This window comes from Drosophila bipectinata, chromosome 3L (genome assembly GCF_030179905.1).
Source record: "Drosophila bipectinata strain 14024-0381.07 chromosome 3L, DbipHiC1v2, whole genome shotgun sequence".
Taxonomy (NCBI): domain Eukaryota; kingdom Metazoa; phylum Arthropoda; class Insecta; order Diptera; family Drosophilidae; genus Drosophila; species Drosophila bipectinata.
In genome coordinates, this window is record NC_091738.1 from 16,327,947 (window position 1) to 16,354,116 (window position 26,170).

At 44.1% G+C, this 26,170-nt stretch overlaps 10 protein-coding genes across 15 annotated transcripts; 4 read left to right on the forward strand and 6 right to left on the reverse strand.

The window, feature by feature from the left end:
* Positions 1-2,022: 2,022 nt before the first annotated feature.
* Positions 2,023-7,020, forward strand: LOC108119154 (proton-coupled amino acid transporter-like protein CG1139). 2 transcript variants are annotated; one of them, XM_017232186.2, is made up of 7 exons: positions 2,023-2,321; positions 4,928-5,081; positions 5,135-5,321; positions 5,379-6,004; positions 6,060-6,235; positions 6,296-6,451; positions 6,510-7,020. In XM_017232186.2, the coding sequence occupies exons 2-7, from the start codon at positions 4,930-4,932 to the stop codon at positions 6,599-6,601; spliced, it is 1,389 nt and encodes a 462-aa protein (XP_017087675.2). In that variant the 5' UTR covers positions 2,023-2,321; positions 4,928-4,929; the 3' UTR covers positions 6,602-7,020. The 2 variants fall into 2 exon arrangements, with proteins under 2 accessions (XP_017087675.2, XP_070136059.1); XM_070279958.1 differs by lacking the exon at positions 2,023-2,321 and adding an exon at positions 3,164-3,460.
* LOC108119155 (2-aminoadipate transaminase) lies at positions 6,879-8,668 on the reverse strand. Its single transcript, XM_017232187.3, has 4 exons — positions 8,389-8,668; positions 8,189-8,310; positions 7,760-8,061; positions 6,879-7,702 (listed from the first exon to the last, which is right to left on the reverse strand). The coding sequence occupies exons 1-4, from the start codon at positions 8,551-8,553 to the stop codon at positions 7,017-7,019; spliced, it is 1,275 nt and encodes a 424-aa protein (XP_017087676.2). The 5' UTR covers positions 8,554-8,668; the 3' UTR covers positions 6,879-7,016.
* Positions 8,669-9,002: 334 nt separating this feature from the next.
* Blos2 (biogenesis of lysosome-related organelles complex 1 subunit 2) lies at positions 9,003-9,562 on the forward strand. Its single transcript, XM_017232004.3, has one exon. It carries the CDS (start codon positions 9,080-9,082, stop codon positions 9,560-9,562), a length of 483 nt encoding a protein of 160 aa, XP_017087493.2. The 5' UTR covers positions 9,003-9,079.
* Positions 9,563-9,579: 17 nt separating this feature from the next.
* LOC108119045 (immediate early response 3-interacting protein 1) lies at positions 9,580-10,077 on the reverse strand. The gene is made up of 3 exons (XM_017232005.3): positions 9,903-10,077; positions 9,740-9,838; positions 9,580-9,677 (listed from the first exon to the last, which is right to left on the reverse strand). The coding sequence occupies exons 1-3, from the start codon at positions 9,988-9,990 to the stop codon at positions 9,622-9,624; spliced, it is 243 nt and encodes an 80-aa protein (XP_017087494.1). The 5' UTR covers positions 9,991-10,077; the 3' UTR covers positions 9,580-9,621.
* A 78-nt stretch (positions 10,078-10,155) lies between these two features.
* On the reverse strand, positions 10,156-12,198 carry LOC108119144 (uncharacterized). Its single transcript, XM_017232174.3, has 5 exons — positions 11,985-12,198; positions 10,933-11,932; positions 10,664-10,878; positions 10,369-10,607; positions 10,156-10,306 (listed from the first exon to the last, which is right to left on the reverse strand). Exons 1-5 carry the CDS (start codon positions 12,122-12,124, stop codon positions 10,266-10,268), a joined length of 1,635 nt encoding a protein of 544 aa, XP_017087663.2. The 5' UTR covers positions 12,125-12,198; the 3' UTR covers positions 10,156-10,265.
* A 1,004-nt stretch (positions 12,199-13,202) lies between these two features.
* lark (RNA-binding protein lark) lies at positions 13,203-15,583 on the forward strand. The gene is made up of 4 exons (XM_017235552.3): positions 13,203-13,352; positions 13,663-14,573; positions 14,690-14,931; positions 14,997-15,583. The coding sequence occupies exons 2-4, from the start codon at positions 13,872-13,874 to the stop codon at positions 15,112-15,114; spliced, it is 1,062 nt and encodes a 353-aa protein (XP_017091041.2). The 5' UTR covers positions 13,203-13,352; positions 13,663-13,871; the 3' UTR covers positions 15,115-15,583.
* Cln7 (CLN7/MFS domain-containing 8) lies at positions 15,548-18,854 on the reverse strand. 4 transcript variants are annotated; one of them, XM_043212570.2, is made up of 6 exons: positions 18,758-18,854; positions 17,276-17,546; positions 16,711-17,217; positions 16,494-16,645; positions 15,841-16,437; positions 15,548-15,783 (listed from the first exon to the last, which is right to left on the reverse strand). In XM_043212570.2, exons 2-6 carry the CDS (start codon positions 17,453-17,455, stop codon positions 15,666-15,668), a joined length of 1,554 nt encoding a protein of 517 aa, XP_043068505.2. In that variant the 5' UTR covers positions 17,456-17,546; positions 18,758-18,854; the 3' UTR covers positions 15,548-15,665. The 4 variants fall into 4 exon arrangements, with proteins under 4 accessions (XP_043068505.2, XP_070135846.1, XP_043068503.2 ...); XM_070279745.1 differs by lacking the exon at positions 18,758-18,854 and having other exon boundaries at positions 17,276-17,466; positions 17,532-17,663; XM_043212568.2 differs by lacking the exon at positions 18,758-18,854 and having other exon boundaries at positions 17,276-17,630.
* Positions 18,855-19,033: 179 nt separating this feature from the next.
* Positions 19,034-20,662, reverse strand: LOC108121428 (uncharacterized). Its single transcript, XM_017235507.3, has one exon. It carries the CDS (start codon positions 20,375-20,377, stop codon positions 19,139-19,141), a length of 1,239 nt encoding a protein of 412 aa, XP_017090996.2. The 5' UTR covers positions 20,378-20,662; the 3' UTR covers positions 19,034-19,138.
* A 107-nt stretch (positions 20,663-20,769) lies between these two features.
* Srp19 (signal recognition particle 19) lies at positions 20,770-21,524 on the reverse strand. The gene is made up of 2 exons (XM_017235508.3): positions 21,339-21,524; positions 20,770-21,266 (listed from the first exon to the last, which is right to left on the reverse strand). The coding sequence occupies exons 1-2, from the start codon at positions 21,401-21,403 to the stop codon at positions 20,846-20,848; spliced, it is 486 nt and encodes a 161-aa protein (XP_017090997.2). The 5' UTR covers positions 21,404-21,524; the 3' UTR covers positions 20,770-20,845.
* A 78-nt stretch (positions 21,525-21,602) lies between these two features.
* qm (geranylgeranyl pyrophosphate synthase quemao) lies at positions 21,603-25,962 on the forward strand. Of its 2 annotated transcripts, none has more exons than XM_017235542.3 (7): positions 21,603-21,945; positions 22,187-22,341; positions 24,245-24,353; positions 24,411-24,671; positions 24,736-24,838; positions 24,906-25,033; positions 25,098-25,962. In XM_017235542.3, exons 1-7 carry the CDS (start codon positions 21,880-21,882, stop codon positions 25,254-25,256), a joined length of 981 nt encoding a protein of 326 aa, XP_017091031.1. In that variant the 5' UTR covers positions 21,603-21,879; the 3' UTR covers positions 25,257-25,962. The 2 variants fall into 2 exon arrangements, with proteins under 2 accessions (XP_017091031.1, XP_017091029.1); XM_017235540.3 differs by having other exon boundaries at positions 21,605-21,945; positions 24,209-24,353.
* Positions 25,963-26,170: the final 208 nt, after the last annotated feature.

Sequence of the window (26,170 nt, forward strand, 5' to 3'; positions counted from 1 at the left end):
ATCTTTTTAACCAAAGAATAACCTTCAAATAGGCGTGTCTTTGGGTATTACCTTCCTTAAAACCATAAAACCCTAATGAACATAAATTAATACATTATATCGTGACCCTGACAACGATAACAACCCTCTGATTAAACACAATCCATTGCAAATAGAGTGCTTTTGTTTAATTTTACACTCAATCAGGTAAATTTCACATGCAATTATCAGACATCAGTTGCTATATACTTAATATTTAACCACAATTGGAAGATTACCTTGTTTAATCAGCATGTTGTTTGTTTTTTAATCGAATCTAAAATCATATTTATTAAGTTGAAATCCTTTTTTTTGGGGGGAACCAGTCCAATTAATGTTTTCACCTCGACGCAATCGCGTCACAGGTGTTTTTCCTTGGCCGAGTGTATCAAACACCCGTAAATTGGAATCAAAGTATGCCCCTATAACCGATATTATATGGGGCGGGCTCTAATGATTTTATGCCGAGGTGCAAATTGCCGGCAATACCGGTAAAGAGTTAACACCTCCATTGATGGCGGTGGGAATTATTGGCCCATATGTTCGGTAAGTCATTAACCCATTAGAGCGGATTCTCCGGCGCTAAAGAAATGCGCAAATCAGATTCCCCTTTCGCTTGTCGGCTAGTCGGCTTGTCGTCTCGTCGGCTGTCTGGCGTCATAGCCAAAGTCAAGAGTGGCTAGACGAAGAGACTACGTCAGAGCCGGGCCGAATGTTAACCGGTTTTTCTTCTGATACCAGATACCAAATACCAGAGAGCCCACCCGACCCGATATCCATATCGGTAGCCAGTGAGGGATAACTGGGGTAATTCCCAGGCGCACGCGGCGTATGCGCAATTCGCAGGAAGGCACGCGGCCAATGCACGAAATTTCATTTGGCCAAGTTAACAGGCTGCAGAACAGCCCCCCTCTCTCGCCCAGCCCCTTTCTGACGGAACCGGTTATCAGGCGCTGAGAAAGTGCATTAAGCCATCCGATCGAATAAACGAAAAAAAAATGGTAATTGCCAGCCGATCAGAGTGTCTTGGAGCGCCTGCAATGGACATGGTAGCTGTTTTTCTGGTTACTGGTTCTTTTGTGGTCTTGCCATAAGCCAGACAATGCCCTGGCCGAATATTTGGCAATATCGCTGAGCCGGGCCAGGAAAGTGGCCCACCAATCCCGAGGGGATTCAGCAGGCAACTGCTGAAGAGCAGGCCTTGATGATGGTTACATGAAAACTTGTTGGAGTGACAGTCACAAATCGATCGATTATGGGTAACACGGTAAGTTTTCGTTTTTTATTCAATTATTTTTGAGAGCAGGGAAAGCTGGTTTGGGAACTTCAAATTACATTATTCTTAGCAAGCTTATATAATTGATATTTTTGATAGTTCTACTATTTGGAAACCAACATACTTCCACAAGAGTCTATAAAATAGTTTTGCGATAAACTGGAAACATGTGGGTTGTATTAACTAAAGTTTATAATGATTTCTACATTTTTAAACGATAAGTAATAAGTTAAAAGATTAGCCTTAGAAGACAGATTCCTAAAATATTTTTTTTTTTTAATTAAGAACATAACAGTTCAGGGGAAAAACCTTCACTTGTGTTTAAGGAACTTATACAGCTCTTCCTTAATTTCCCAGAAATATCAGACATAAGGTAAACAACTGTGGGAAGCCATAAACAAATCAGTTTACCGGGACAATTATCACAAGCCAGGAGGAGAATCCGTGCGGATACTAGATCGTGTAACTTAAGGGCACTAAGTGATCAGATTGAAACACAAACGAAAGCCAGCCACCCCCCACCCCAAAAACCCCTTCGGATGCTGCGGCAGTCAAATAAAAATGTGCGAGATGTTTCCCAGTGTGCCCTGGGTGTGTGTTTGATAGCCTGAGTGTGTGGCAGTGTTTGTGTGTTTGTGGGGAAGCAAGAGTGTGTGCGAGAGTGTCGTGCAACGTTTCGCGCGATGCTTAAAACTGGTGACCCACGTTGGGTCTGATTTAGTCGTTAACGCGCGGCCAACACGATCACATCGCAGATCCGACCAACTAAACATCACTTAGTTATAGTATAGTAGACTATATAGCACATACTAGCATAGCATATATAGAAGTGCGCGTTTTGTGGATCTACGTTGATTTAGATTTATGTTTTGATTTCGGCTGTCGGTTAATTACTTGGCCCGTGTTTTTGTCAGAGTGTTTCTTGTTTCTTTATGCAAAAGAAGTTGCAATTATCCAGAGCCAGCAGTTACCCAAGCAAGTGTTTCGCAAGCCGCCAACAAAAAAAAATATTCAAACCCCAGAGTCGGTAAGTGAGTCAATTTCTGGCAATTTTTATTTTTTTTTTTATTTTTGGGCTAATTACCCCGCAGCGGAAGTGGCGACGCGCGACTTTTTGCAAATTAGTAAGTCGGGCTTGAGTGCACAGATCGCTTTCAAGTGAGCTAACCTTTGTGGCCCCTATGGCCTATGCCCCCCCAAGCCCCTAGTCAAACGCCTGCAATTAATTGCAGTTAAATTTAGCCAACGACGCGCAACCAACCTCTGACGCAAATTATTGATCTAGTGGCCAGAAATAGCAGACATTTCAATTGGTATTATTATAAAATGCACATTTCAAGCAATAGCTACCTTTCTCAAGAGTAAAGGCCTCCCCTGAAATAGGTCAAGACCCTAAAGTCTTAACTCAACAAGCCCTTTGGAAACCTATCCGAGTTCTTAGCAAATAACCTTTTATTTGTCTTAGATATAGGAATAATCGAGTATAATGCAGGGCTATAAATTCATCATGTTTTTATTTATTTAGCAAGAAGCTACAGTGATAAACAGCATAAAAGTTTGATAAAAAAAAAAAATAAATGCCAGACAACATCACTCATACGCCGTGTTGAACAAGCTAGGTATTGCCAAATAAAGATCAGTCTTCTCTGACATTTGCCAACAAGATGTGAAAAATAATTATTTGTAAAATAAAATAAACAATTTTAGCCTTTTGCTACCCTCTATATTTTTTTTTTACAAATATTTCATTAAATAACTAGCTTGGTGTGGAAAATTCGATTAAAAACTGGCAAATGCAGTTGGCACTCGACTGGAGCAAATTGCCAACCTGTTTGGAATTCTTCGGGTGCCAAGAACTTTTCCACTCCGAAATTCACTGCCAGAGCCACTAATCATCAAGTGGAAAACTTCAGATTCGAAAACCGAATCCAATAAGCGGAGCAAGGCCGACGGCTTTTAAAAGCCAGCGACTTGGACGACTTAGAAGTGCCAACCAGAAATTCGTGGCCGACAATTGAAATTTGTATTCCACCACTTGGTTAAAGACTAAGGCCAATCCACCTGCTCTAACCTGGCCCGGCCTGGCACATTGAACTTGGCTAACTCTCGAGTCTAGACGTCAATAAAAAAAAGTAAAAAAAAAACCAGCTACAAACATACCAGCGGGTAAATATAAACATAAAAAAAAAATAAGCGAAGAAACCAAAACAAAAAGCCGAGAGAGTCGCGTGCCGCCTTCAATTGATATTCAGATCTCGTTCACGTGAAGAGAATGCGAGCGATGCGACTCATGGGGAATTCTCTGGCTCAAAAGAAATAATTTCGAAAAATATTCAGTATTTATGGGGGTATTTATAGACAGCTGATGCAAATAGAAAGGAAAAGGCCCATCTAAATCATGCACGACCAAGTCAAAGCAAATTGCCAATTTGCAAATCGGCAGAGACATATTTAATTTATTGGCGAATCCGGCAATCCAGTTAAAACCGCCTGCAACTTATTGGTAAAACAAACTTTGGGGGGTTTGTTTTGTTTTTGAGCATACATAGTTGAAATAAATTATGGAAATGATTTCTGCGAATTCTGCTTTGCGTAGAGTCTGGCCTTTGGCTATTTTTGGTGCTGATTCAATGGGCTTAAGCCGGAATTGGTCTATTAGAAAGCTCTTTCCTCAGTGGCATATCAATGGGGGAATAGTGCGAGAATTTCCCATGAAATAATTGAATATGAATTATGAAAAAGTTGCAATTACCTCTACATAGATTTTCCCATTACTCATACGCCCTGTATTGCGTTTTCCAAAAGGCATCTAGGAGCTATGCTCTGCTGATCGGGTAATGACTTCCGCATAGTTAAGACTTTATAAACCCGATGTACTTGAAATTATGCAGAGATCAGGTCCAAGTGGTTTTCGGCTTAATTACAGGCCATATCATAACATATAATATCAGATCTGATCAGATCAAGAGGCAATTGGATAATCACAAGTGCAATAGACACGCTGAGAACCGGAAAAGTTTACCTCAATTTGCCAAAATTTCCATATCTCTCGAGCAGTTGACATTATCTTAACTGGAAGCCGTAAAATCTCAAATTGGCCCCTGTCACACAGATACATATTTTCTAATTAAGCATGGCCTGAGATGAGCTATGGCGGCAAATAAAAATATAAACTAAAAAAAGAAGAGCGTTTAGGGCGGACAACAAAGTCCGCTGACACTAAAATTGGCTTTTGTGATTTGTTTTGTTCTATTTTGGCACGTCTCATACGCCGCACGAACAGCCAGGTACTGGGTACTAGGTACTACCAGATAGTGGATCCGATTTTTCGGGGAGCATTAAGGGGTTTAAGGGAGGAGAGAGTACAAGTGGATGCAGTCGAATCGCCACTGAACTTGACATTGCCGAGGTCTGCTTTCAATTTAGAAATATGTCAGCGGCACAGACTATTTTCAGAGCGACGCGCAACGTGATGTGCACACGCACTTGTTGCGCCACAGATACCGAGATACTTAGATACAGATACAGAAGGCGGTAGTAGATACAAAAGTGAATAAACTCGTTGCACTTAATCTTTGTCATCTATAAAGCATAGCTGCTCTTATTAATTTAACAAAACATCTCTCGTTGCAGTCATGAGTAAAAATGGACACAGCAATCCTGCTTTTGTCGGGGATCGGGCTGACAAGCTGGAGCTGGCCGAGAAGGGCCAGAAAAACAAGGCCATAGTGGCCAAGGATCCCGACTACAATCCCTACCACCACCGCAATGTAGAGCATCCTACTACGTAAGATTAGCTAATAAACTAAAAAGAAATAATATTAATTAGATTTAAACTAGAAATTCGGAAACCCTCTTCCATTTGCTGAAAGGATCGCTGGGCACTGGCATCTTGGCCATGCCAAATGCCTTCCGTAACTCTGGCTATATCACAGGATCCATTGGCACCATAGTCATAGGATTTATTTGCACATATTGCATCCATCAGCTGGTCAAGGCAGAGTTTGAACTATGTCGCAGGAAGAAGGTGAGCTTAACAGAGCCAGAGCGATTATCCTTGAATCCTAATGAATCCCTTTTGTAGATGCCCAGCATGAATTATCCTGCCGTGGCGGAATCAGCTCTAGGAGAAGGTCCCACGTGTTTCCGTGTCCTGGCCCCGTACATTGGAACCGTCGTTAATACCTTCCTGCTGATCTACCAACTGGGCACCTGCTGTGTCTACGTGGTCTTCGTGGCCTCCAACATCAAGGCCATTGTCGATGCCGTAGGCGACACCAATATCGATGTGAGGCTCTGCATGATCATCATCCTGCTACCACTGATCCTGATCAACTGGGTGCGCAACCTCAAATACCTGGCTCCCTTCTCCACGCTGGCCAATGCCATCACCATGGTGTCCTTTGGCATTATCTGCTACTATATCTTCCGAGAGCCGCTGTCCACGGAGGGCAAGGATGCCTTTGGCAAGCCGGAGAACTTCCCGCTCTTCTTTGGCACCGTGCTCTTCGCCCTGGAAGCCATCGGAGTTATCCTGCCTTTGGAAAACGAGATGAAGACGCCGCAGAAGTTCGGCGGCAGCTGCGGAGTTCTCAACGTCTCCATGGTTCTTATTGTGTTCCTGTACGTGGGCATGGGTCTCTTTGGCTACCTCAACTATGGAGCCTCCGTTCTGGGATCCATTACTCTCAATATGCCAGAGCATGAAATGTAAGTGTGGGATTACCTAAGCCTGTTCGCTCTTAAATCCTTCATTTCCTTATAGCCTGTCCATGTGTGTCAAGGGCATGCTGGCTTTCGCCATCTACATAACCCATGGCCTGGCCTGCTATGTGGCCATTGATATCACCTGGAACGATTATGTGGCCAAGCGTCTGGGTGCTCAACGCAATGTCCTCTTCTGGGAGTATGCTGTGCGAACGATCCTCGTCCTGATCACTTGTAAGTTTGTCTTAAAAATGGCACAAAATATTCAGAATAAAGAATTCTTTTGTTCAACAGTCCTTCTGGCTGTAGCCATCCCCAACCTGGAGCTGTTTATCTCCCTGTTTGGAGCTCTGTGCCTATCCGCCTTGGGACTGGCGTTCCCAGCCCTCATTCAGATATGCACGCACTGGTATCAGACCAAAGGACTCAGCAAGGCTTGGCTGATATTGAGTAAGCACTACTTAGAAAATATCCTTCAAACCAGTTTCTAATTCATGATTTTTTTAAGGCAACTTTGTTCTCATTATTGTGGGAATCTTGGGCCTGGTAATCGGCACCTACACCTCCCTCAAGGAGATTGTGTTGACCTTCTCCGAGTAGTTTTGTGAATACGTAACGCCAGCGGGCATTCCAATTCCAAGCGAAAGTATTACGAGCAATCCGAGGGATATCGAAATCTGTAGCATTCGCATCGCAGCACAAATGACAAGTCGGAGAGAGACACACAGATACAGATTCAGATTCAATCCAAGATAGAGAGATACAGATGCACATGCTAGCTGTATAAAGTTCTAATCTGAAACATGTTGTGTATTTGTATAGAATTTATCAGATTTGTGATATTTTTAAGCATCGTGCCCAAGAATCCGTACAACAATTGTGTGTTTACCATAAATGTATATCTTTATCTAGTGTATAACATCTTGATAAGTAGTTTATAGCCAAGTCACATCTTTATAAGCCTTATTTAAATTACGATAGCAGTGATTCACGACAATAAACATATTTTGCCATACTAACTACCACCAGCAGGATTCTTTTCGATGTAATTCCTAAGGGCGCGGCACAGCCTCCTGGCACCATCCACCAGCTTCCCTTTGGGATAAAAGGCTATCGACAATCGGAAGAACTGTTTTCCAGACTCCCCATCCAACGAAAAGCGCGGCCCGGCTATAAAAAAGATCTTTTCCTCCTGCATACTGTATTCCAGAAACTTTCTGGCATCCAGGTGGTCCGGTATTCGGACCCAAATAAAGTAACCGCCAGTGGGACTGACCAGCTTGCAACCCTGAGGCAGTTCTTCGCGCAGGATCTCCGTGGTGGCCAGCATCCTCTCCTTGTAGGCTTCATAAAACCGATCAATCTGTTCTTGGGCCAACTTCAGCTCAAAGAGACTTCGCACGATTCCGGCGGTGTAATTATTGAAGCACCCACCGCTGTTGGCGAAGCCACTTCTATCTAGGATGGGTTTAACTCGTGGAGGTATCTCCAGCCAACCCACTCGGACTCCGGGTCCCAGAATTTTGGAAAAGCTGCCATTGGAGATGACGCTGCCGACAAAATCAGGATCGGAACGATCATCGTATGCCAGGAGACGCGATAGCGTGGGTTTCTCGTCGTAATGTAGAATGGTGTAGACATCGTCACAGACCACCAGGAAATCATACTTGCGCGCCAGTTTCACAATTCCACGGCAAATCTCTTAAAGACAAAATAAATCACATAAGAAAAAGACCTCCACTAGAAGGTAAGCCGTACCTGGGGAGAAGATTATACCCGTTGGATTATGATACGTTGGAATGGTGTAATATATTCCCCAGAACTCTTTTTTCTCTGACTTAAAACGTCTCTTAGAGACTTTCTCCTCCAGGTCCTTCAGATCCACACCATCGTCGTTTAATTTGACAGGAATAATGTTAAGGCTGGTAAAGTGCTTCATGCTGTCCAGGGCAATCATGTAGGTGAACTCATCCACGAATATGAATCCCTGGAAGTCGATCAAGGTGGAGAGAATCAAATGCAGGCCTTGGGTGGCTCCAGTGGTAATAATCAAATCTTCACTAGAAAGGGTTTAAAATATATTAATTCTAACATTATATTAAGTATATCTAATCAAACTATCTTATGCTGAAATGGACCTTCAAGGTAACAAGATAAAGATTCTCTTCAAAGAGAATCTAGACTCACCTGTTGACGGGGTTTTCATACATTTCACTGAAATATGTGGCAATCTCAAAGCGCACCTCGTAAGCTCCACTGGTAGGTCCATATTGGAAAATCAGTGATTGATTTTCACGCTTTTCACGTTCCTGCAAAAAGAAGAAAAGAAAGAGATACATCAAGGTCGAATCAAAGAAGTGTATTGCGTAAGCTTATCAAAATCGCACCAGACAGTGATCCGTAGCTTTCCTAAAATTGTCGCAGTTGGACTCCAGAAGATCTGTTCCTGGAGCACCCACTCCCAGGTTGAGAATGTTTGGTTCGTAGACATTCCAGGGCCCTCCATCGAACAGGTGTTTTAGGTACCGCTCGGTGTTGTTCTTCTCCGTCATGATTTCCGTTGGGATTGGGACATAGCACTACCTTATCAGTGCAATATGTGCTAGCTTTTATAGAAATGCCACGGAAAAACAATAAACTTTTCGTAAGTTTCCCATTACAGATGGATTTTTGGAGGTATATCCATGAAATTGCAAACAAATCAGAAAAGTACTTATGTACATATGTGTGGTTAACTTATAATAATTTTTTTTTAATTTACGAATAAAGCTAATTAGTATAACACGCAGGATAGCATATAGATATAGTTTCCTTTTTGAAAGAAATAGAAGTTTTGATTCAATTTGTTTTTCATTATATTTAAGCACCTGCAGTTAAAGAATTATCTATTGGTACTAGAATAAAGGGTATCTTTGATTCGTATTTTTTTTTTGTTAATATATCAGTGTTGGTAAACACTCTTACGGCCCCATCTAATCTTACGATTCAATGTGAATGGCAAAACACTCATAGTGCAACGACAACAGCTGGTTGATACTTTGTTTTTGTGAAAATTCGGAAAACACGGTTCCCTCTACAATGGATACGGAAAAACCATCAACAAGTGTTGCTTCTGCCATAGGACAGGATCAAAACGTTCTTTTGGATTCCCCTCAACATGGACCCACGTTGTCAAGTGCTTCCAGTTTCGAGGCATTGACTCGACACGATCCCAACCTTAGTCGGCTGGCCACAAAAATGTTTCAGAAAACCGAAGACTACATTACCCATGAACTGAACGCTCCTCTAGAGGATTACAAGTTGCTGGAGGAAATGAACAAGGCCACAATAGCCAAGTACAAGGACATGCGGCAGATTGCGGAGAATCTGAACGTCTCCACCAGCGAGTTGAGCCTCAAGTTCCAGCAGTTGGCTCCACTAATGCAGCAGATCGACGAGATATCAGACACGGTGGACAAACTAGAGGCAGCGGCCTACAAACTGGATGCCTATAGCATAGCCTTGGAGAACAGGGTGAAATGCGTGCTTCAAAGGAAGTCCGGTGGCCATGTTGCCCAGTAAACTTTAAGACTAGTTGGTTAAAAAGGCTTTACGGTACATTTATTTCACTAGGTTATATATTAACCAAGTAATAGCTTAAATACAATAGCAATTATGTTAAGGAATATCAGGGGAACTGCAATATTAAATACTTTTAGTATATGATTCCTTCTACAATATAAATAAATGTGTACTTACTTTTGGCCACTGTGCGTATGGAGCGGATGAGATTCAGTACCTGATCCTTGGCCGTGGGAGCCCCAAAATCTTGCTGTCCAGCTTGTCTTCCCCAGCCAACTAGAAAAACATGCAGAAGAAATATAATCGTGGCAGAGATCGGACAAATACAATTAATACTTACATTTGGCCAGGAAGCGTTCCTCGTGCAAAATACATACTGCATTCAAGCACAGAAGTGAGGCTTCGATCAGAGTCCACAGGGTAAACATTTTAATTCGCAAAAATCCTATTTACAATGAAATAAACCGAAAGCCGGAGTAATTGTTGACGTCAGTGACGCGGAGCAATCAGCTGTTTCTAGCCATTCGCAGTGAATGACTAACAGGCAAGAAGAAGAGAAACCCGTCAAGTTATATTTTAAAACTGCTCGAAACTCTAATGCAAGATTTTATTTTACAAGATATTTATAAATGTCCCCAAACAATAGCCACCCAAACATACAAAAAATTAAATATTTCGTAAATTTGTATAACATTTAATTAGATTAAGGTACAACACCCAAAGCGCATGTAGACCAGTCGTGTTCTATAAAATTAAAAAAAATTGAATTAATTTATGTCTCGACCATTAAATTTTTAAAATCTTACCATTATCTAATTTCCAAATTCCATAGTCTGAGCCTTCAGTGCTAATGATACCATTATTTCCTTCATTATTACTAGAAGCCACAAGATTTTGCAGGTCATTGAGGCTGTAGTTCGGATTCGGTAATTTTTTCACTTTCTTGGGCTTCACCGAATCCTGTTCCTGCAATCGAATATTACAGAGCCGCGTCAAGTCTTCAATTTGTTGCTCATCAAGTGGGGGATCCGTAAGGGAAAGCAGACTGCAGAAATCATTAATATATAAAGAGTAATCCTCAATATAAAAACTAGTACTTACCCTTTTACAATAGCCCCGGAAAACTTGCTGAAAGGTCTAATACGCTGCCGGATGAAATCAAAATCAAAGATCCAGTTTCTCGCCTTTTTGGGATTGTCTCCAAAAACAAGAGTTACGGAAGAATCGACTCCTGAGTGAACCAGCAGACGTTTAAGGGTATTTGGCAGCACGTTTGTGTTGAGGGAGGAGAAGTTCACAGGTTTCAAATTGGGATTCTGTAAAATATCACACTGAGTACTTGATATTAATGAATTATCATATTTACAAACCAAATCAAGCTCCTCTTTGTACATCCGTTTCATTCGCGAAAGCATTGTAAACGTTTCAATCATTTTTAGGGCCCAATAGCCCGCTCCTAGACGCTTTTCATCTGCCTCATTGGCGTTTTCGTTCATCTGTACCAAGGCTGTAAAGAATTTTTCGATGAAACCCTGCATGGCTAGAAGTCTAAAGAGCTCTTGAGTAGCAGCCACGATTTCGTCTTCGTTGTCCTTTATATTCAAGCCAACCGTAAGGAAGTATTTCATTTTTAGCAGACAACTCAGATAGATGTCCAACAGATCCTTCATGGCGTGAGAATTCTTTTTGATCAACACATTCAGTTCACCTAAAACCGCGTTGAGAATTTCCTTAGCGGTCTTAACTTTTTTGTTGGACGCGTAGACCCGAATTTTGTTGAATTCGGCGCTAGACTTCAGTTTGCTTATGTCCTTAAGTTTTTGTGCTCCTTGGAGCTGGCACTCCAAGGATAAGTCATAGATTTCCAGGAGGCGGGTAATCTCTTTTTCGAATTTTAGCTTGTCATTTCGTTGCAGTTTACCCGACACTAAGTTGACCATATATTCCTTGTGCCGCACCCAATAATATGTACGTAACCATTCTAGACAGTGCTTGGAGGTGTTTCTCAAGACAGAGACCGGTGGAAGCTCCTGCCCGTGGGCGCACAAGTGGCGCAAATCCACTATGAAGGATTGAAGACCCAATTCTTTAGCCGTCTCGTACATGCTAGACATGTTGTGCCCCTGGATGATGGATGACATAAAGTTGTAGAACCTCGTGAAGGCATTGGCGTAGGTGGTCTGAATACTAGGGTTGCCCATCTTGTCCTCCAGTTGCGCCTGGACCAGCACTGAAGTGGCCAAAACCGCAGCTGGACAGAGGTTCCCTCTACGCAAGCTCCATATGCGCATTTGACTCAAAGCCTGGCGACGATTTGCAGGCGTAGAGCCTTTGGCAAACAACCAGTCGTAAGTCGCATTGAATTCCTGCCTATTAAAACAAATGTTTGAGACATTTTGTTAAAAAAATTGAATATACGCACGTGTCGCGCCAAGGGGTAACCACGATCCTTTGTTTTGCCGCCACCAGCGGGGCGGAGGGGGCTGCATTTTTTTCTGATTTTTTTGATATTCCTAGGGACTTCTTTTTTACTGCTGGCTTTTTTTTTCTAGCAACAACCATGATTAAATTCGTTAAAACAATATTCAAACGCAATGAGCAAAATCGGTGCTGTCAGTCATAACAATTGAGTTCCAGACCAGTGTTGGTTAAGCTTTACCGGTTTCCAACACTTATTTTTTCAATACGTTAAATGTCTGTCGAATTATCGTCGAAGCGGAACGGTGGAATTTGAACACAGCAACGATCTTTTGTTTTTCAATTATTTCAGAATTTAGCCACTGAGTTTAATCAAATAAACACTAGAATTGTTAAGAATTGAATAAACTATTGTTTTTTCTTTATTTGCACGAGTTGCACACCCTTTAAGTAGCTAAAAAATGGGTTTGAAAAATTGCTATACTGTTTTGAGAATTATCTCAGAAACAAGAAGAAACAAGAAAATATAGCTCATATATATTTTTTTTTAATATTTTGAGAATATACTCTGAAAATTTCATTAAAATAGCTCCCCAAGTTTTGGAGAAAATCGAATAAAAATGGACCAACCCGGCTAACAGCCCATACAAAAATTACCCCAAAAAATTGTTTTTAAAATTGTGAAGCTCTAGGAGAATGCGCCCATATGCACGGTAGTGGAGACGATGTAGGACCTTTTCAAGTATGTATGAAGCAAAAATCATACAAATTGCTCCCACAGATTTTGAGAAAATCGAATTACAGTATAATACATAATTTGACTGATAAGAAGAGCGCCAACTAATGAACCGGAACCAGTCCTCAAAAAAGTTCCTCTTGTTTCTGAGATAATGCTCAAAACAGTAAAGGGGTAATTTTTCAAACCCATTTTATAGCTACTTAAAGAGTGTGGAACCCGTTTGAAGTAAGAAAAAACAATAGTTTATTCAATTATTAACAATTCTAGTGTTTATTTGATTAAATTTAGTGGCTAAATACTGAAATAATTGAAAAACAAAAAGTTCGTGGCTGTGTTCCTGCTTTTGGTGTCGACGCTAATTTGACGGACATTAATTTTTCTTTAAATTTTTAAAATTAAGAATTTAAAACTAAGTATTTTTTAGGACGTTTTGAATATTTACTATCGCCTGGCAACCCTAGAAAAGTTAGCATCACTGGTATATATAATTAGGTAGGCTACGGGCACACTGTCAGAAAAAGGCATTGGTGAAAATTTACTTGGCACTTCTAAATACAGTAAAAATTTTAAAAATAGAAGCATCAGTTGAATATTTGTAACTTTTGAAGAATTCGAAGAGTTCCTTTTAACCAGGTAAGTTCACCACCCTCTTTTTTTCGCCGCTTTCCGAAGAAACAGCAACCGTGGAACAAGTGTGAAAACGAGTCGCAACGCCGCCATCTTCTTTTGTGTATGTGTGGTAGAAGAAAAAGAAAGAAAAAAAAAGAAAAAGAAACGCCAACTGAAAAATCGAAATACCGATCGAAGGCTCCAAATATTCTTGTTACGCGCTTCTGACTATTGTTGTTGTTGTTGTTGCTGCAGCTCCTGTACATTGGCTCGTTATTAGATTGGTTCGTAAATTTTTGCCCTATTCCCTGTTTTCTTTTATTCCACTTTTGAGGTCTCGCGTGTGTGTGTCCGCCGTCGTGGGTGCCGCTGCCGCTGACGCGATATATTGTAATTACATATATCCCGAGATTAATCGAGACTTATAGATACGCCGCTGCCGCCTCGCCGCCGCCGCCGCGTTGATAACATATTCCGGGAGTCCCCACTTTGCAAGTAACAAACAGAACCGTGGACGACCACGCAGCTGAAACCGTTGCCGCCATGCCCGGAGCCGGCACGTTCAAGCTTTTCATCGGTAACCTCGACGAGAAGACGCAGGCCACCGAGCTGCGGGCACTATTCGAGAAGTACGGCACGGTCGTTGAGTGCGACGTGGTGAAGAACTATGGTTTCGTGCACATGGAAACGGAGCAGCAGGGTCGCGACGCCATCCAGAATCTGAACGGTTACGTGTTGAATGACAATGCCATCAAGGTGGAGGCGGCCAAAAGTCGACGGGCCCCGAATACCCCGACGACGAAAATCTTCGTGGGAAATCTAACGGATAAAACGCGGGCGCCGGAGGTGCGGGAACTTTTCCAAAAATACGGCACCGTCGTCGAATGCGACATTGTGCGCAATTATGGGTTCGTGCATCTGGACTGTGTCGGCGATGTGCAGGATGCCATCAAGGAGCTGAATGGTCGCGTCGTTGACGGCCAGCCGCTCAAAGTGCAAGTGTCAACGAGTCGTGTACGGCCCAAGCCGGGCATGGGCGATCCGGAGCAGTGTTATCGTTGCGGCCGTTCCGGTCATTGGTCGAAAGAGTGTCCGCGCCTCTATGGCAGCGCCGGAGGCGGACGCGAGCCCCCGTCGCCGCTCAGCGCTGGCGGCTACAGGGACCGAATGTACGGTCGCGATCCGTATCCGCCGCCACCACCTCCTCCGCCTTTCCTGCGTGACCGCATCATGGATGGCTTTAGGGTAAATGCAGCAACCAGTTACTCCAGAGAATTAACCAGTGCCACCTCCTGGCACATATCCCGCCAACGTATGCCACTGATCCATGAACTAATTGAAATTATTTTTGATTTCCACAGGATTACGATTACTATGACCGTCGCTTCGAGGATTCCCGGGATCTGTATGAGCGCCGCTATCAGACGTCGCGTATGCGCGATTTTGCGCCGCCACCGCCCATTTCGCGTCGCGAGCCAATGCCCTTGCCGCCCCCCTTGAGCGGCAGCCTGCGTTCGTGCAGCGTCACACGTGGATATGATACGATGTTTAGTCGCCGATCGCCGCCTCCGCCGCGTAGCAGCAACGGAATGAGTCGTTATGGGTAAGTCTCTTGGAATCTTCCTATTTTTTTTTTGTCAAGTTAAAGTCATAATTATTTTCCGGCAGCTCCCCGACACCGCACGGCTATGAGGACTTTAGCCGGGACTCGTTCGATGAACGGATGATCTCGTCGCGCGGCATGCGTGGTCCCTCACCTCCGGGTCGCCGATATGCGCCCTACTGAGATGAGTTTTACTATCACGGCAGCAGCTGAGTGGCGGTCGCATATCCCATGACTATGTCCCCGTTCCACACGCTCTACCATTTGCCAAACACACCGAGGGGTGCCGCCGCGGACTGTTGTTGGCTCTTCTGCTGGCCGCCAGCGGCCTACTATCACCACTATCAGCACATGCTGCTGCCAGCCCTTTCACAACTCTGGTTGCCGCCCTGGTGAACCACGCCCGCCCCCCCTATACTACTAAGTCTCCCCCTACATACACTATAATTCGTAAATTTAAACTATAAAGTAATCAAGAACCACTTGTAGTAGCATCCTCCTAAAAAATGCATAACTCTGCCGAGAGACTAGACAACGACGACACATCCCCACTCTGCGATTCGTCCCATCGGCAGGACATCAATAATGTTTACCAATAAAGAGCATAAGCGGTCGTTATGCAAAAATATACAGATAGTTCTATTGATTTTAAGATTGGATTGCAACTGAGAACAAGATACTTTTGGAGGTGGTATTGCACAAGGTCTGGCTGCTAGAAGCTGCGATTGGGTTGGTCAGGGGGAGCTTTCCTCCTCCGGGGCGAGGTCATCCGTTCTTTCGCCATTGTATTTTCTTAGTTCTAGCAGTTCCACTGGCGGTGTCCTCTCGAAAGTGGGCGGAATCAGGAGACGACTGGAAAGTATCATGGTTACTAAGATTACATAAAGATTATTTGATGTATAGACTTACTTGCTGCACTGCAGCACCAGCATCGATACAAGCATCATGAACGAGGTCACCCCGAAGGTCCAGTTGGTTCCCAGCCTGGTGTAGATGGAGCCTACAAAAACGGGACCCAGAACACGCGACAGGCAACCAGAGCCCGTCATCCAGCCCATCCAGACGCCCTGCGGTCGCGGACCCAGCACCTTGGAAAAGATGGTCTGGATCAGGGTCACTCCAATGGGATATCCAACCGATGTTAGGGCGAAGCCAATGATGAACTGCGTCAGCGTGAGGGCCGGCAGCTCGCCGCACCACTCCTGCGTTGGCGGGCAACCCAAGTAGATGGGATCATCGGAACTCAGATTGAGACTGGCGTTGAAGGGCTGTGCCAGCTTGGGAGGATCAGGACCCCATGGTACGAAGAGCACTCTTCCGAGGAACATGAGCGAGAAGCCGCCCCAGATGAGGACATAGCGTTCGGCGAACAGCTTGCACATGGGTTCGATTAGAACGAAGGTGATGAGGGAGACGATGGCGGCCACTGTCATCATGATGCCCATGTACCAGAGTGCCTCGTCGTTGGACCAGGCAAACATGTCCATGGTCAGGGAAGTGCCCAGACTGGAAGGTAATACCATAATTATAGAGAAGGCCAAACCATAAGAGATTCTACTTACGTTTCCAGCAACACAAAGTTGAAGACCAGAACGAAGAAGGCGACGATCAAAGTCCAGGCGGAGAGATAGTTGGGTTTGATGCCCTTCCAGGTTTCGCGCTCCGAAGTGCCTCCCTGCATGACCATCACCTCCCTGGCAGCTATTTTGTGCTCCTAAGGAAGTTAGGAGGAGATTAGCTAGAGGTTAGCCCTTGTAGGAGTAGGAGTAGGAATCTCACCTGAAACACAAATGGGAGGAATAGCATAAAGTTGCTAATACTCATCACCACATTGATCCATCCGGATGCAGTGTACATATTAAAGTGCATAAGACCCCCTAGCCAAATGTGGCCCACATCTCCCAAAGGAGTCACTGCCGCCTGGAGAGTCGGCCCAATGATGAAGCCCAGCACCTGAGCCAGGGAAACCATGGAAACGGCATGTGTACGCTCGCTGATCCGCGTGGCGGCGGATAGATATGACCGACACAGAGCTATATTCGCGGAGCTGACTCCAATGAGGAATCTGGAGACCAGCATCCAGTACTTGACATTGTCGGGACGCAGCTCCAGTGAGGAATACAGACCACTGGCGAATGTGAAGAGCGCCAGCGAGACGAGCAGTGGAAATCGGATGGTGCCCAGCTTGTTGCCCCACCAGCCAAAGATCGGGCTGAAGATCATCTGACCCAAGGGATTGGCGGCCACAATCAGACCCATGAACTCCTTGCCGGCATCGGGATCTAACTGAAAGGATACTTATATAATATATCGGTCGAACCAGCTATATCCATAAGATATAAACCTTCTTAAGAAATGGCCAAATGCCGGTGAGAATGATGCTGAATCCTAGAGCCATCAGGAACATTGTGAAGTAAATGATGCGGACAGAGCGCCAGCGCTGCTTGTACTCCTCCAGGGTCTCGAGGCCATCGTCCACATCCTCGGGCAGTCTTTTGGTTTCCAGGCGTTTAAAACAAGCCATGGCGGTCCCCGCTAATCGATCGGTGGTTAATTAGACTTTTCGTAATACAATCTTTGGATTTTTATTTTAATTTTACCGCCACAGAGTCATTCTAGAATTAAATAATAATCGTGTTTAAGTGATTGTCTTGTTTGTTGTATTTTGTTTGGAAAAATAAGTAATTAAATTGTTTTTAGGGTTTGAATACAAATTTTGGATTGGGTTGCTGGGGGAAGTACAAAAAATTTAAGGTTTATTAACTTTATAACGCCATATAACCGATCTATATAGAAGCTTGCGATTTAGGGCCCTTCGTACTACTGGACATCTGGAAAGTCGAGTGGATTATCTTATAGCCGTTTCGAAGTAATCTCCCGAAATACAAAAAAAAAAATAAAATGGGAAACAGTCGGCTGAAGTTATCAAAGTAATTATGGAAGATAAAGGCAATCCGTTGAGGAGATTATGGGCCGGCAACTGAATACTTATATAGAGTATGGTATGTGGGTGTATTCGTAATTTAGCCAAAGTCACTATCACTGTGAGTTTGCTTTTGTTTTTGTTTTTACGGCATGATAAGGAAACCCATTGGCGAACTGCCATTTTATTACATCGGCTTGTTTATCGAAAAACTGGCACATTGATTAAGTTTTTTTTCTTCTATATAGTAAGTACTATTAACCACGCTTAGTTGCAAGCAAATTCAACAACTGTTTCAGAGTGTTTTAGTGCGATTAGCTTTATCAATCAATGACGAATATTTCGAATACATCACTTGTTGCCATCACACTCGCGCCTTCATAAATCAATTCCAGATTCAATATTTTTCCAATTATTGATGCACACAACAACAAAGTCGTTCCATAAGAGTGAGATTTCAGGTTCTCCAAACACACACACACACAAACACACTGGGAAGTATCTGGGTATTCTGGAATACTAGAGATACAAGATACTAGATACAAAAAAAGCGACCGTTGATCTCTGCCTTGAAGGCGACATTGTTGTATTTTTTTTCGATTTTCTATTAAATTTATATATCCAAGTGACCATTTGGCCCTCGTACGTTAATTTACTTATTTGTTTTTGTTGAAACAGACACTTGAACACTTGTGGGTAAATAATAAGATGCATGTATGGTTTGTTTTTGTTTTCAGTGGGGAATGGGGACAGTCGCCATCGTTTGTTGTTATCGGCTCTCTCTTACTCTCTCTTTATTTAGTTTTATTTTTTTGTAATAATAATCGGCAGCTGAAACGCTCTGGCAGTTAACAAAACAAAGGACCCCATGCACAGATATTCCTTTGTGTTTTTTGTACGCACTTTGTGGGGCACTTCACGGTCGTTGCACTTTTCAACAATTTTTTCCGTTTTAAAACGAAACTTCGGGAGCAACTACTTGTTGCCGCGAAGCAGCTAAGACCTATAATGAATTCCGAATCGGAATTGTTGGCAACAAGTCGGGGGAGACTTGAAAAAACCGAAAGAGCTACAGAGAAAAAGATACAGATTAAAAGATAGCGCCTGAAAGTATGCTACACTATCAGTCCTGTTTCAAAAACATTTAACAGTTTTCGATTTTTGTATTTTTTACAGAAATTAAGTAATTTATATTTATTGTTTAATATTCCAAATATTTCTTAAAAATATACAACAAAAACGTATTAATAAAATGGATAAAATATAAATCGGAAAGGATTAAATTTAAATGTTTCTTCGGGCCTGTTGTAGCCGCCTCAGACGCTGTTGTCGCAGCCAGGGAAACAAACCTCCAGGTTGGACAGCGGGAAGCGGAGCCAAACCAAGTGGGGCAGGAGCTAGAGCCGCTGGTGCAGCCAGGGTGACTGCTTCCGGAACTATCTCGTTTCGACGGAAATCCCGGGAGCTGGTTTTTGACCTCCTCGGGGCTCGCTCTTCATCGTCGGTCTCTCTTGGCAAAGCCTCGTTCATTATGTTCAGGCTGAAGATATCACCAGCAGGAGTGTCGGCGGAAAGATGGTTCACTGTGTCCTGGAGAACTCTGGGAATACGCTCCACAACCTGCAAGGCATCGCGGAGGGGTCGAATCTCACGTTCCGGTTCCTCCCTCGTCTGTTTCTTGGAAATCTGACTCTTGCTTATCCTGCGTGGGGAGGAACTCTTCCTGTTTTTGGGAGAACTTTGTTTCTTGTTCAGCGGAGCTGGACGAATCATCCTAGGAATGCTCTGCTCTAGAAACCAAGGCTCCCTACGTATGAGGGGAGTCGGTTCCTCAACTACAGTCTGGCGTTTGAAGCCAGCCGGCTTGGATTGCCTCTGAGCGCGAGTTCCCAAGGGGGATGGACGCACCAAAGAGCCGGCAAAGTCATTGAACCATTCCAAGTGCTCCACCGACCGTTTGTTTCTGGCACGATCCACCTCCGACGCCTTGGACACGGCCTCCAGAGCATTGGGAGTCGACTGGCTTGATCCTTTTTTGGACGGCTTGTATATTGTGATGTTGGAACGACGGTTTCGGGGTAGCTGACTGGATGAGGAGGCACTCCTGGCCACCATTTCGTGCTTCTGCTCGAACTGCTGGGCATTGCGTACGAAGCGATTGCTACTTGGCCCCTGGATGAGGATGTCGAAGGGGCTGTTCATCAACTTGGCGTTAACCTGCATGGTACGGATGCACTCTGTGTCTGAGTTGTCATCGTTGCACTCACAGAGACACTCCTCGCCGCAATAGAATCCCAAGCAGCCGCAGTGCTCGCAGAGTGCCTTGCAATTCCGTTCGTGCTTAGCTTCCGTAAGAGGATTAACCTTCCGGGGAGCCGAAGTAGTATCCACAGCGTTGGGCGATCCGATAGTTATGACCGTGGAGTTATTGGACTCAGCACTTGCCACCTGTAGCTGAACGATGGCCAGCCATACCAATATTAGTGCCACTGTCCAAAGGTAAAATCTGCTATTTTCGGTCATCTTGGTGGTGGGTGCTCCAACTGCGACTGGATTGTGGTTGAGCAGTGATGGTGTTCACCCGGTTTTATAACGCTGATCAGGTGAAATTGTAGATGTTCGTGACTGACAGTTTCTTTTCGATTTTGATTCGCCAGAATTTCTGCTGAGCTTGTGTGATCTTGAGACATTTCCCAATTGGGTGCGGCTCTTTCTAAAGTTCTATGAGCTGATTTAAATTATTTTTTTGGCACACTTTGGCGTGCCAAGGCCGAATTCTCGCACTTGAACTTGACCAAAGAGTGGAAAAGTATAACAAATATTGAAAAAAAAAACAAACTATAATTTTAACAGAAAGTGACACAAAGAGTGAGAACATCTTGTGTAAATTATTTTCCAAAGATCACCCCACGAAATAGCTTTGTCTACAGAGTTTATTACAAAAGAAACCAACTAACGAAACATCAACATCGACCCACAAGACGGCAGTGATTAGCGGCGCTTGCCCTTACCCTTCTTGCCACCACCACCGCCGCCAGTGTTTCCAGAGCCACTCGACTGCGGTTGGGATTGCTGGTGGAACGAGTCGCCAGATTTATTTTGGCGCGTCTTCAGCTGGGGGATCTTGCTGGCAATATGGATCATAATGGATTCACGCGAAGGGAAGTCGTTGTTGAAGAGAGTGCCATCGGCATTCCTGAGCTGGACGCGCACACGACCACGGAATTGGATCTCACTGCTCTTCTCGCGACAGTACTTCATGTTCTCCACGAGGAACTGCAGGTTGGTCACAGACAGCACATCCCGGATCTCGATGTAGGTGGGGTTCTCTACGCAGTTCTCCTTGGGCAGCCGGCGTCCCTCCTGGCGCGTCTTTTTGCTGTTGATGTAGGCGGGATAAATACAGATCCATCTGCGGGAAAAACAATAATAAAAGCCATGAGGGGCGAACTTTGTTTTTCTGTTGTTGTTTTTGCATGTCTACCGCTCCATATCACTGTGTTTCATGTTTGGGTGCCAGTTGGCTCGAGTCGGTACTGCAGCAGCCATATCCGCAAAGATTTCGTAGTCGGTTTTATTGGTTATTGTTTACAATTTACAGAAAAACTAGCTAGAAAGTTTATTTTCCACGCAGGCAACCTGGCCTGAATTAGGGATGACAAAAGGTCGATTAATCGATAGCGATAAATAAGTATCAGCTATAAACATCGATAGCACTAACGGCCGACCATCTCTAGAAAGCCCAACAACTACAAATGCATGCCGCAGAAGAACTTCAATAACATTCTGTTTTTGGACCCACAGTGCGGTGTTTTGGTGCGCGGTCTCACGGTCTAGGTGTTATTGCCTTTAGTTGATCGGAAAACACGTCGAGAGGCTCCACAAAGCAATTCTAGTCACGCGTGTGGCGGTAAACAAAAAGCACGCTACCTCAACCCCGCCCCAACGGCAACCGCCCCCTTTCTACAACAACACACTAGCTTGCAAGGCTATTCACAACAACAATAACAACAACAAAAACAACAATGGAAGAACTAAACAGCATACTACAAAAAACCAAAGATAAATCAACGCAAAAGGAGCAGGATGAGGTACTTATCCCACGGCTTAATCCTTCCGGACCCCTGAACTTTGCCATTTGAAAGTTGTCGCGCTAACCAGGCTCTTCTTCTCCTCCTGCTTTGTCTCTCTCTCTCTCTGTCTTCCTCCTTCTTCATTATTAACTTCCTGCGCCCACTTTTTGGGTTTTATTTACATGTGGCCCACGCACCACTGCTTCACTGCTTCACTGCTCCACCCACTCCACCCATCACTCACGGTTGGGGTATCCAGATTCTGCTGCAGCCCTTCACATACATACAACAGATTCCTGGCAAGCAATTCCGCTCGGAGCTGGCCTTGGCCTTCAATCACTGGTTGCTCATACCGGCCGAGAAGCTGGCGCAGATCGGGGACATTGTACAGATGCTGCACAATTCCAGCTTGCTGTGAGTATATTAAATATATGGATTATAATGTATATTTTTAGTCTTGGCTTTAGGTTGTTATAAGCTTTAATGGGAACTCCCTAAACAGGATAAATCAATTATATTTTGCCCTATAATTGGCCTATTAGTCATAAGCTATAACCCAAATTATAGAAATAAGCAATTTTCAAAATTAAACCATTAATTACGTGTTATTTGTATATAGTAGTTCTCTAAACAAAAGATGCTTGAAATACTATAAGCTTAAGGAATTTATAGCAATTCCATATAACCTGTCGATATTGCACGCGAACTAATCATGAGTGGCGTGTTTTAATTTCAAGTATTGACCTTTGTGTTTGCCTGCGTTTTTCGGTTCTGCATTGTGTGGCTTTGTTTACCTATTGTTTGCTCCACCAGAGACCAGAGATACCACCTCCTGAACCCCCAGATGCCACCCCGCATGCTTTGCTTCCTTTCACAGCTCGGCTATTTGTATACATTCTGTTTATTTGCTTTTGTTTAGATGGATTCCAGCTAGATGCCTAATCGAGTGTGAACTTTTTAGGGAAGTGGCGATGATGATGAGTTCTCCATAAGAGTTTTAGCTAGAAGTTCTTATCATCGGCAGTTCATTTCCATATACATATAGGAGCATACATACTTATCTAAATGGAATGAGTCACACCTCTGGCGGCCCACAGCTGGCGACCTGATTTGGCCATATTGAATAATGTTCTTTCGCCCATTTGTTAGGCCCCCAAATCAATTCCGAAATTTCATCATGAGCCCGCAGCTTTATTTTTTTTTTGTTTACAATTGAATTTCTTTGCATTTCATTGCCCGAAACGAAATTGCATAAATTATTTAGATTTTTCTTTAGAGAAGAAGGAGGGCCTGGGAGATCGAGAGATGCCACAATTAAACTTTGAACCCGAGCCAATTGAAGTGTCTGCCGCTTTTCAATTAAAGTATGTGCCTGGGGGATTTCTGGAGTCTCAGCCTCGTATCACTGGCGAGCAGTTAAAGCCGAGAGACTTCTTCAAGGCTCCAATCAGAAGGCATTCTGGCTAATCCCGCCCTCTTGGCAGCCCGAGGCGGCCACCTGTCGCCTCCTCTTCAAAGCCAAACACTCACAAATGGCCTTAATTCTGCTTAAAATCCCCACTATTGTTCCGAGACGGCATTCCCACGCCCAGGCCTCCCACTCCCTCTCGTTGTCAGCCCCCCAAGTGGCCTGTGTTCTTGGCGTCCTATTTTCTTTTTAATGCATTTTCATATCGGCAAAAACTTGACACTTTTTTTTACAACCAAACCAGCAGTTCCTCCGTCATTCATGTACTTATGCCCATTGTCAGTTAGTCAGTCCGACAAGCATTGTCACAACTCTTGCCACGCAGTCCGCCCACTGTTTTTCCTCGCCAGTAGCCAGCCACCCAGGCATCCACCCAGCCATCCAACCAGCCTCCTTCTCCAGCCCATCTCTTTGTGCGTTGTCGCTTCAACGCCCAGGCTACCATCCAATCCCATACCAATGGCTTTGCCAGCTTTGGCGGAGCGCAAACATTTTTTAATTACGCAAATGTTGGGGCTGGTGGCCAGCTCGTTTTACCCGCCGGGCATTGTAGTTATTGAAGCGATGATGGCGGCCTTAAAGCGGGGCTTGAATTTATGCATATACATCTATTATGTCTAGTATGTTCAGGCAGGGTGCCCAACGAGGTATTACCATATTTTATAAACAGCTAGAAATGCACCCCAACTGATAACCCTTCCAGTAGAACTACTAACCCCAAACCTTAGCCTTAGATCTAAGACTATACAGACTTGCAACTGCCTTGGTCACTCACAGCTCTCTTCTATATGTGTTCTTGGTACTAACTTGCAGCATTGATGATATTGAAGACAATTCGATCCTTCGCAGAGGTGTGCCGGTGGCGCATTCCATTTACGGAGTGGCCAGCACGATAAACGCAGCCAACTATGCCCTCTTCCTGGCCCTGGAGAAGGTGCAACAGCTGGGACATCCAGAGGTGGGGTGACTAACCTGCTGGTGTGACCACTCAACTTGAAAGTATTTTTATTGACAGGCCACCAAAGTGTATACGGAACAGTTGCTGGAACTGCATCGGGGTCAGGGTATGGAAATCTACTGGCGCGACAGCTTCACCTGCCCCTCGGAATCCGATTACAAGCTGATGACGGTGCGGAAGACCGGGGGCCTGTTCATGTTGGCCATCCGGTTGATGCAGTTGTTCAGCACCAACAAGGAGGACTACTCCAAGCTGACTGCCATTCTGGGCCTGTACTTTCAGATACGCGACGACTACTGTAATCTCAGCCTAAAGGAGGTAACAACAAGACTAGCAAGATTTTAAAAAATAAACTAGAACTAATGACCCGTTTCGTGGGCAGTACACGGAGAACAAGAGCTTCGCCGAGGACTTGACGGAGGGCAAGTTCGGCTTTCCGGTAATCCATGCGGTGCGCAGCCAAAAGCAGGATAAACAGGTTTTACGTAAGTCCTCCTCTGGTCTGGACCTTAGCTCTCCTTAGGCCCGCCACTCATCGACTTGTATCCACAGACATATTACGCCAGCGCACGCACGACATTGAGGTCAAGAAGTACTGCATCAGCCTGCTGGAAAAGCTGGGTAGCTTTCAGTATACACGCAAGGTTCTGGAGACTCTCGATGCGGAGGCCCGAGCGGAGGTGAGTTCCTGAAGTTTCCCCCTCACTTCAACGACTAATGGTTGACCATTTTCATGGCGTTTAGGTGGCCAGACTGGGCAGCAATCCGTACATGGACCGGCTGCTAAACAAACTACTCTCGTGGAAGACCAGCGACAGCGCCAGCATCACGCAGTCGAACCAGATCAATCACAACAACGTGTCCCGGACCAGCCCCAACCAGAACACGCTCAATTGCAATTAGCAGCCAAAGAGGCAAAAGAGGGAGCAATTGTGAATTGTGATTGCCAACGGCAGAGCCAGAGCCTCTTTTGCCGCCAACCCGGGATCGGGGAGTCAGCCCCAGCACCAGGCCAGCTGCCTCACAGCCACCCTGCTGCGATTTCTCCAGAAACTTAAAATATTTTGATTCATATTTGTGTTTCCCTTTGCGCCACGTTTTATTTCAAACCATATCCCTCGAGAAAGGATGGAATAGGAAATATATATGGATATGGATATGGAATTGGAAGACAAAGCCAAGAGCAGCCTTACACAAAGTTGTTAAGCCAAAAGTAAAGAGTATAAGCCAAGCTTATAGCAGCGAGCTGGCCAGAGCCATAGCACAGCTTTCCAAGAATTTGTTTATGTTTTAGTTAGTTCGACTTTTAGTTTAGTTTGATGCCCGGATTTGAGCAGCATCCTCTCCCCTGTCCAGCTAATCTCGCAGAGCATTAACTTAGTTATAGGATAAATGCAATTTTTTAGGCTCTCGTACTTCTAAGTGTGTTTCGTATTCGTAACTCGATGAAGATCCTTTAAGCAATTTTCGATTTCTAAGTGTCGTTCTTCAACTAAACTTCCTTTATCGACGTTGTTCCATTTTAATTGTTATACAGAACCATTAAATTCGTATACATTAATTACATTTATACTATTAACAACAAATTGTTAACGTTTTATGCAACAACTATGCAACAAAAAAAAAAACCTACAAGTATATATAGTATATATTGCAAATAATGATAATGATGCACTGCACAGCAGATTTTTGCACATTGCACCACCTAAAGTATATATACATATATATTATATATAAATATATATATATTTTTATTGTAGTTATACACTTGAAACTAAAAACCTAAACTAAAGGAGGATTAACCCGATTGCTGAAGC

Coding starts and splice junctions, on each gene's coding strand:
- LOC108119154 (XM_017232186.2), top strand. CDS start 4,930: ATGAGTAAAAATGGACACAGCAATCCTGCTTTTGTCGGGGATCGGGCT. Junction 6,236..6,295: donor GATCCTCGTCCTGATCACTT/GTAAGTTTGTCT, acceptor TTTGTTCAACAG/TCCTTCTGGCTGTAGCCATC. Junction 6,452..6,509: donor CAAGGCTTGGCTGATATTGA/GTAAGCACTACT, acceptor GATTTTTTTAAG/GCAACTTTGTTCTCATTATT.
- LOC108119155 (XM_017232187.3), bottom strand. CDS start 8,553: ATGACGGAGAAGAACAACACCGAGCGGTACCTAAAACACCTGTTCGAT. Junction 8,311..8,388: donor AAGCTACGGATCACTGTCTG/GTGCGATTTTGA, acceptor TTCTTTTTGCAG/GAACGTGAAAAGCGTGAAAA. Junction 8,062..8,188: donor TATGAAAACCCCGTCAACAG/GTGAGTCTAGAT, acceptor AACCCTTTCTAG/TGAAGATTTGATTATTACCA.
- Blos2 (XM_017232004.3), top strand. CDS start 9,080: ATGGATACGGAAAAACCATCAACAAGTGTTGCTTCTGCCATAGGACAG.
- LOC108119045 (XM_017232005.3), bottom strand. CDS start 9,990: ATGTTTACCCTGTGGACTCTGATCGAAGCCTCACTTCTGTGCTTGAAT. Junction 9,839..9,902: donor GGAACGCTTCCTGGCCAAAT/GTAAGTATTAAT, acceptor ATGTTTTTCTAG/TTGGCTGGGGAAGACAAGCT. Junction 9,678..9,739: donor CATACGCACAGTGGCCAAAA/GTAAGTACACAT, acceptor TTAATATTGCAG/TTCCCCTGATATTCCTTAAC.
- LOC108119144 (XM_017232174.3), bottom strand. CDS start 12,124: ATGGTTGTTGCTAGAAAAAAAAAGCCAGCAGTAAAAAAGAAGTCCCTA. Junction 10,879..10,932: donor ACAAAGAGGAGCTTGATTTG/GTTTGTAAATAT, acceptor GATATTTTACAG/AATCCCAATTTGAAACCTGT. Junction 10,307..10,368: donor AATTTGGAAATTAGATAATG/GTAAGATTTTAA, acceptor TTAATTTTATAG/AACACGACTGGTCTACATGC.
- lark (XM_017235552.3), top strand. CDS start 13,872: ATGCCCGGAGCCGGCACGTTCAAGCTTTTCATCGGTAACCTCGACGAG. Junction 14,574..14,689: donor GCATCATGGATGGCTTTAGG/GTAAATGCAGCA, acceptor TGATTTCCACAG/GATTACGATTACTATGACCG. Junction 14,932..14,996: donor AACGGAATGAGTCGTTATGG/GTAAGTCTCTTG, acceptor ATTTTCCGGCAG/CTCCCCGACACCGCACGGCT.
- Cln7 (XM_043212570.2), bottom strand. CDS start 17,455: ATGGCTTGTTTTAAACGCCTGGAAACCAAAAGACTGCCCGAGGATGTG. Junction 16,646..16,710: donor TCCTCCCATTTGTGTTTCAG/GTGAGATTCCTA, acceptor TAACTTCCTTAG/GAGCACAAAATAGCTGCCAG. Junction 15,784..15,840: donor CTGGTGCTGCAGTGCAGCAA/GTAAGTCTATAC, acceptor GATACTTTCCAG/TCGTCTCCTGATTCCGCCCA.
- LOC108121428 (XM_017235507.3), bottom strand. CDS start 20,377: ATGACCGAAAATAGCAGATTTTACCTTTGGACAGTGGCACTAATATTG.
- Srp19 (XM_017235508.3), bottom strand. CDS start 21,403: ATGGCTGCTGCAGTACCGACTCGAGCCAACTGGCACCCAAACATGAAA. Junction 21,267..21,338: donor AAACACAGTGATATGGAGCG/GTAGACATGCAA, acceptor TTTTTCCCGCAG/ATGGATCTGTATTTATCCCG.
- qm (XM_017235540.3), top strand. CDS start 21,880: ATGGAAGAACTAAACAGCATACTACAAAAAACCAAAGATAAATCAACG. Junction 21,946..22,186: donor CGCAAAAGGAGCAGGATGAG/GTACTTATCCCA, acceptor TGGGGTATCCAG/ATTCTGCTGCAGCCCTTCAC. Junction 24,839..24,905: donor GCAGGATAAACAGGTTTTAC/GTAAGTCCTCCT, acceptor TTGTATCCACAG/ACATATTACGCCAGCGCACG.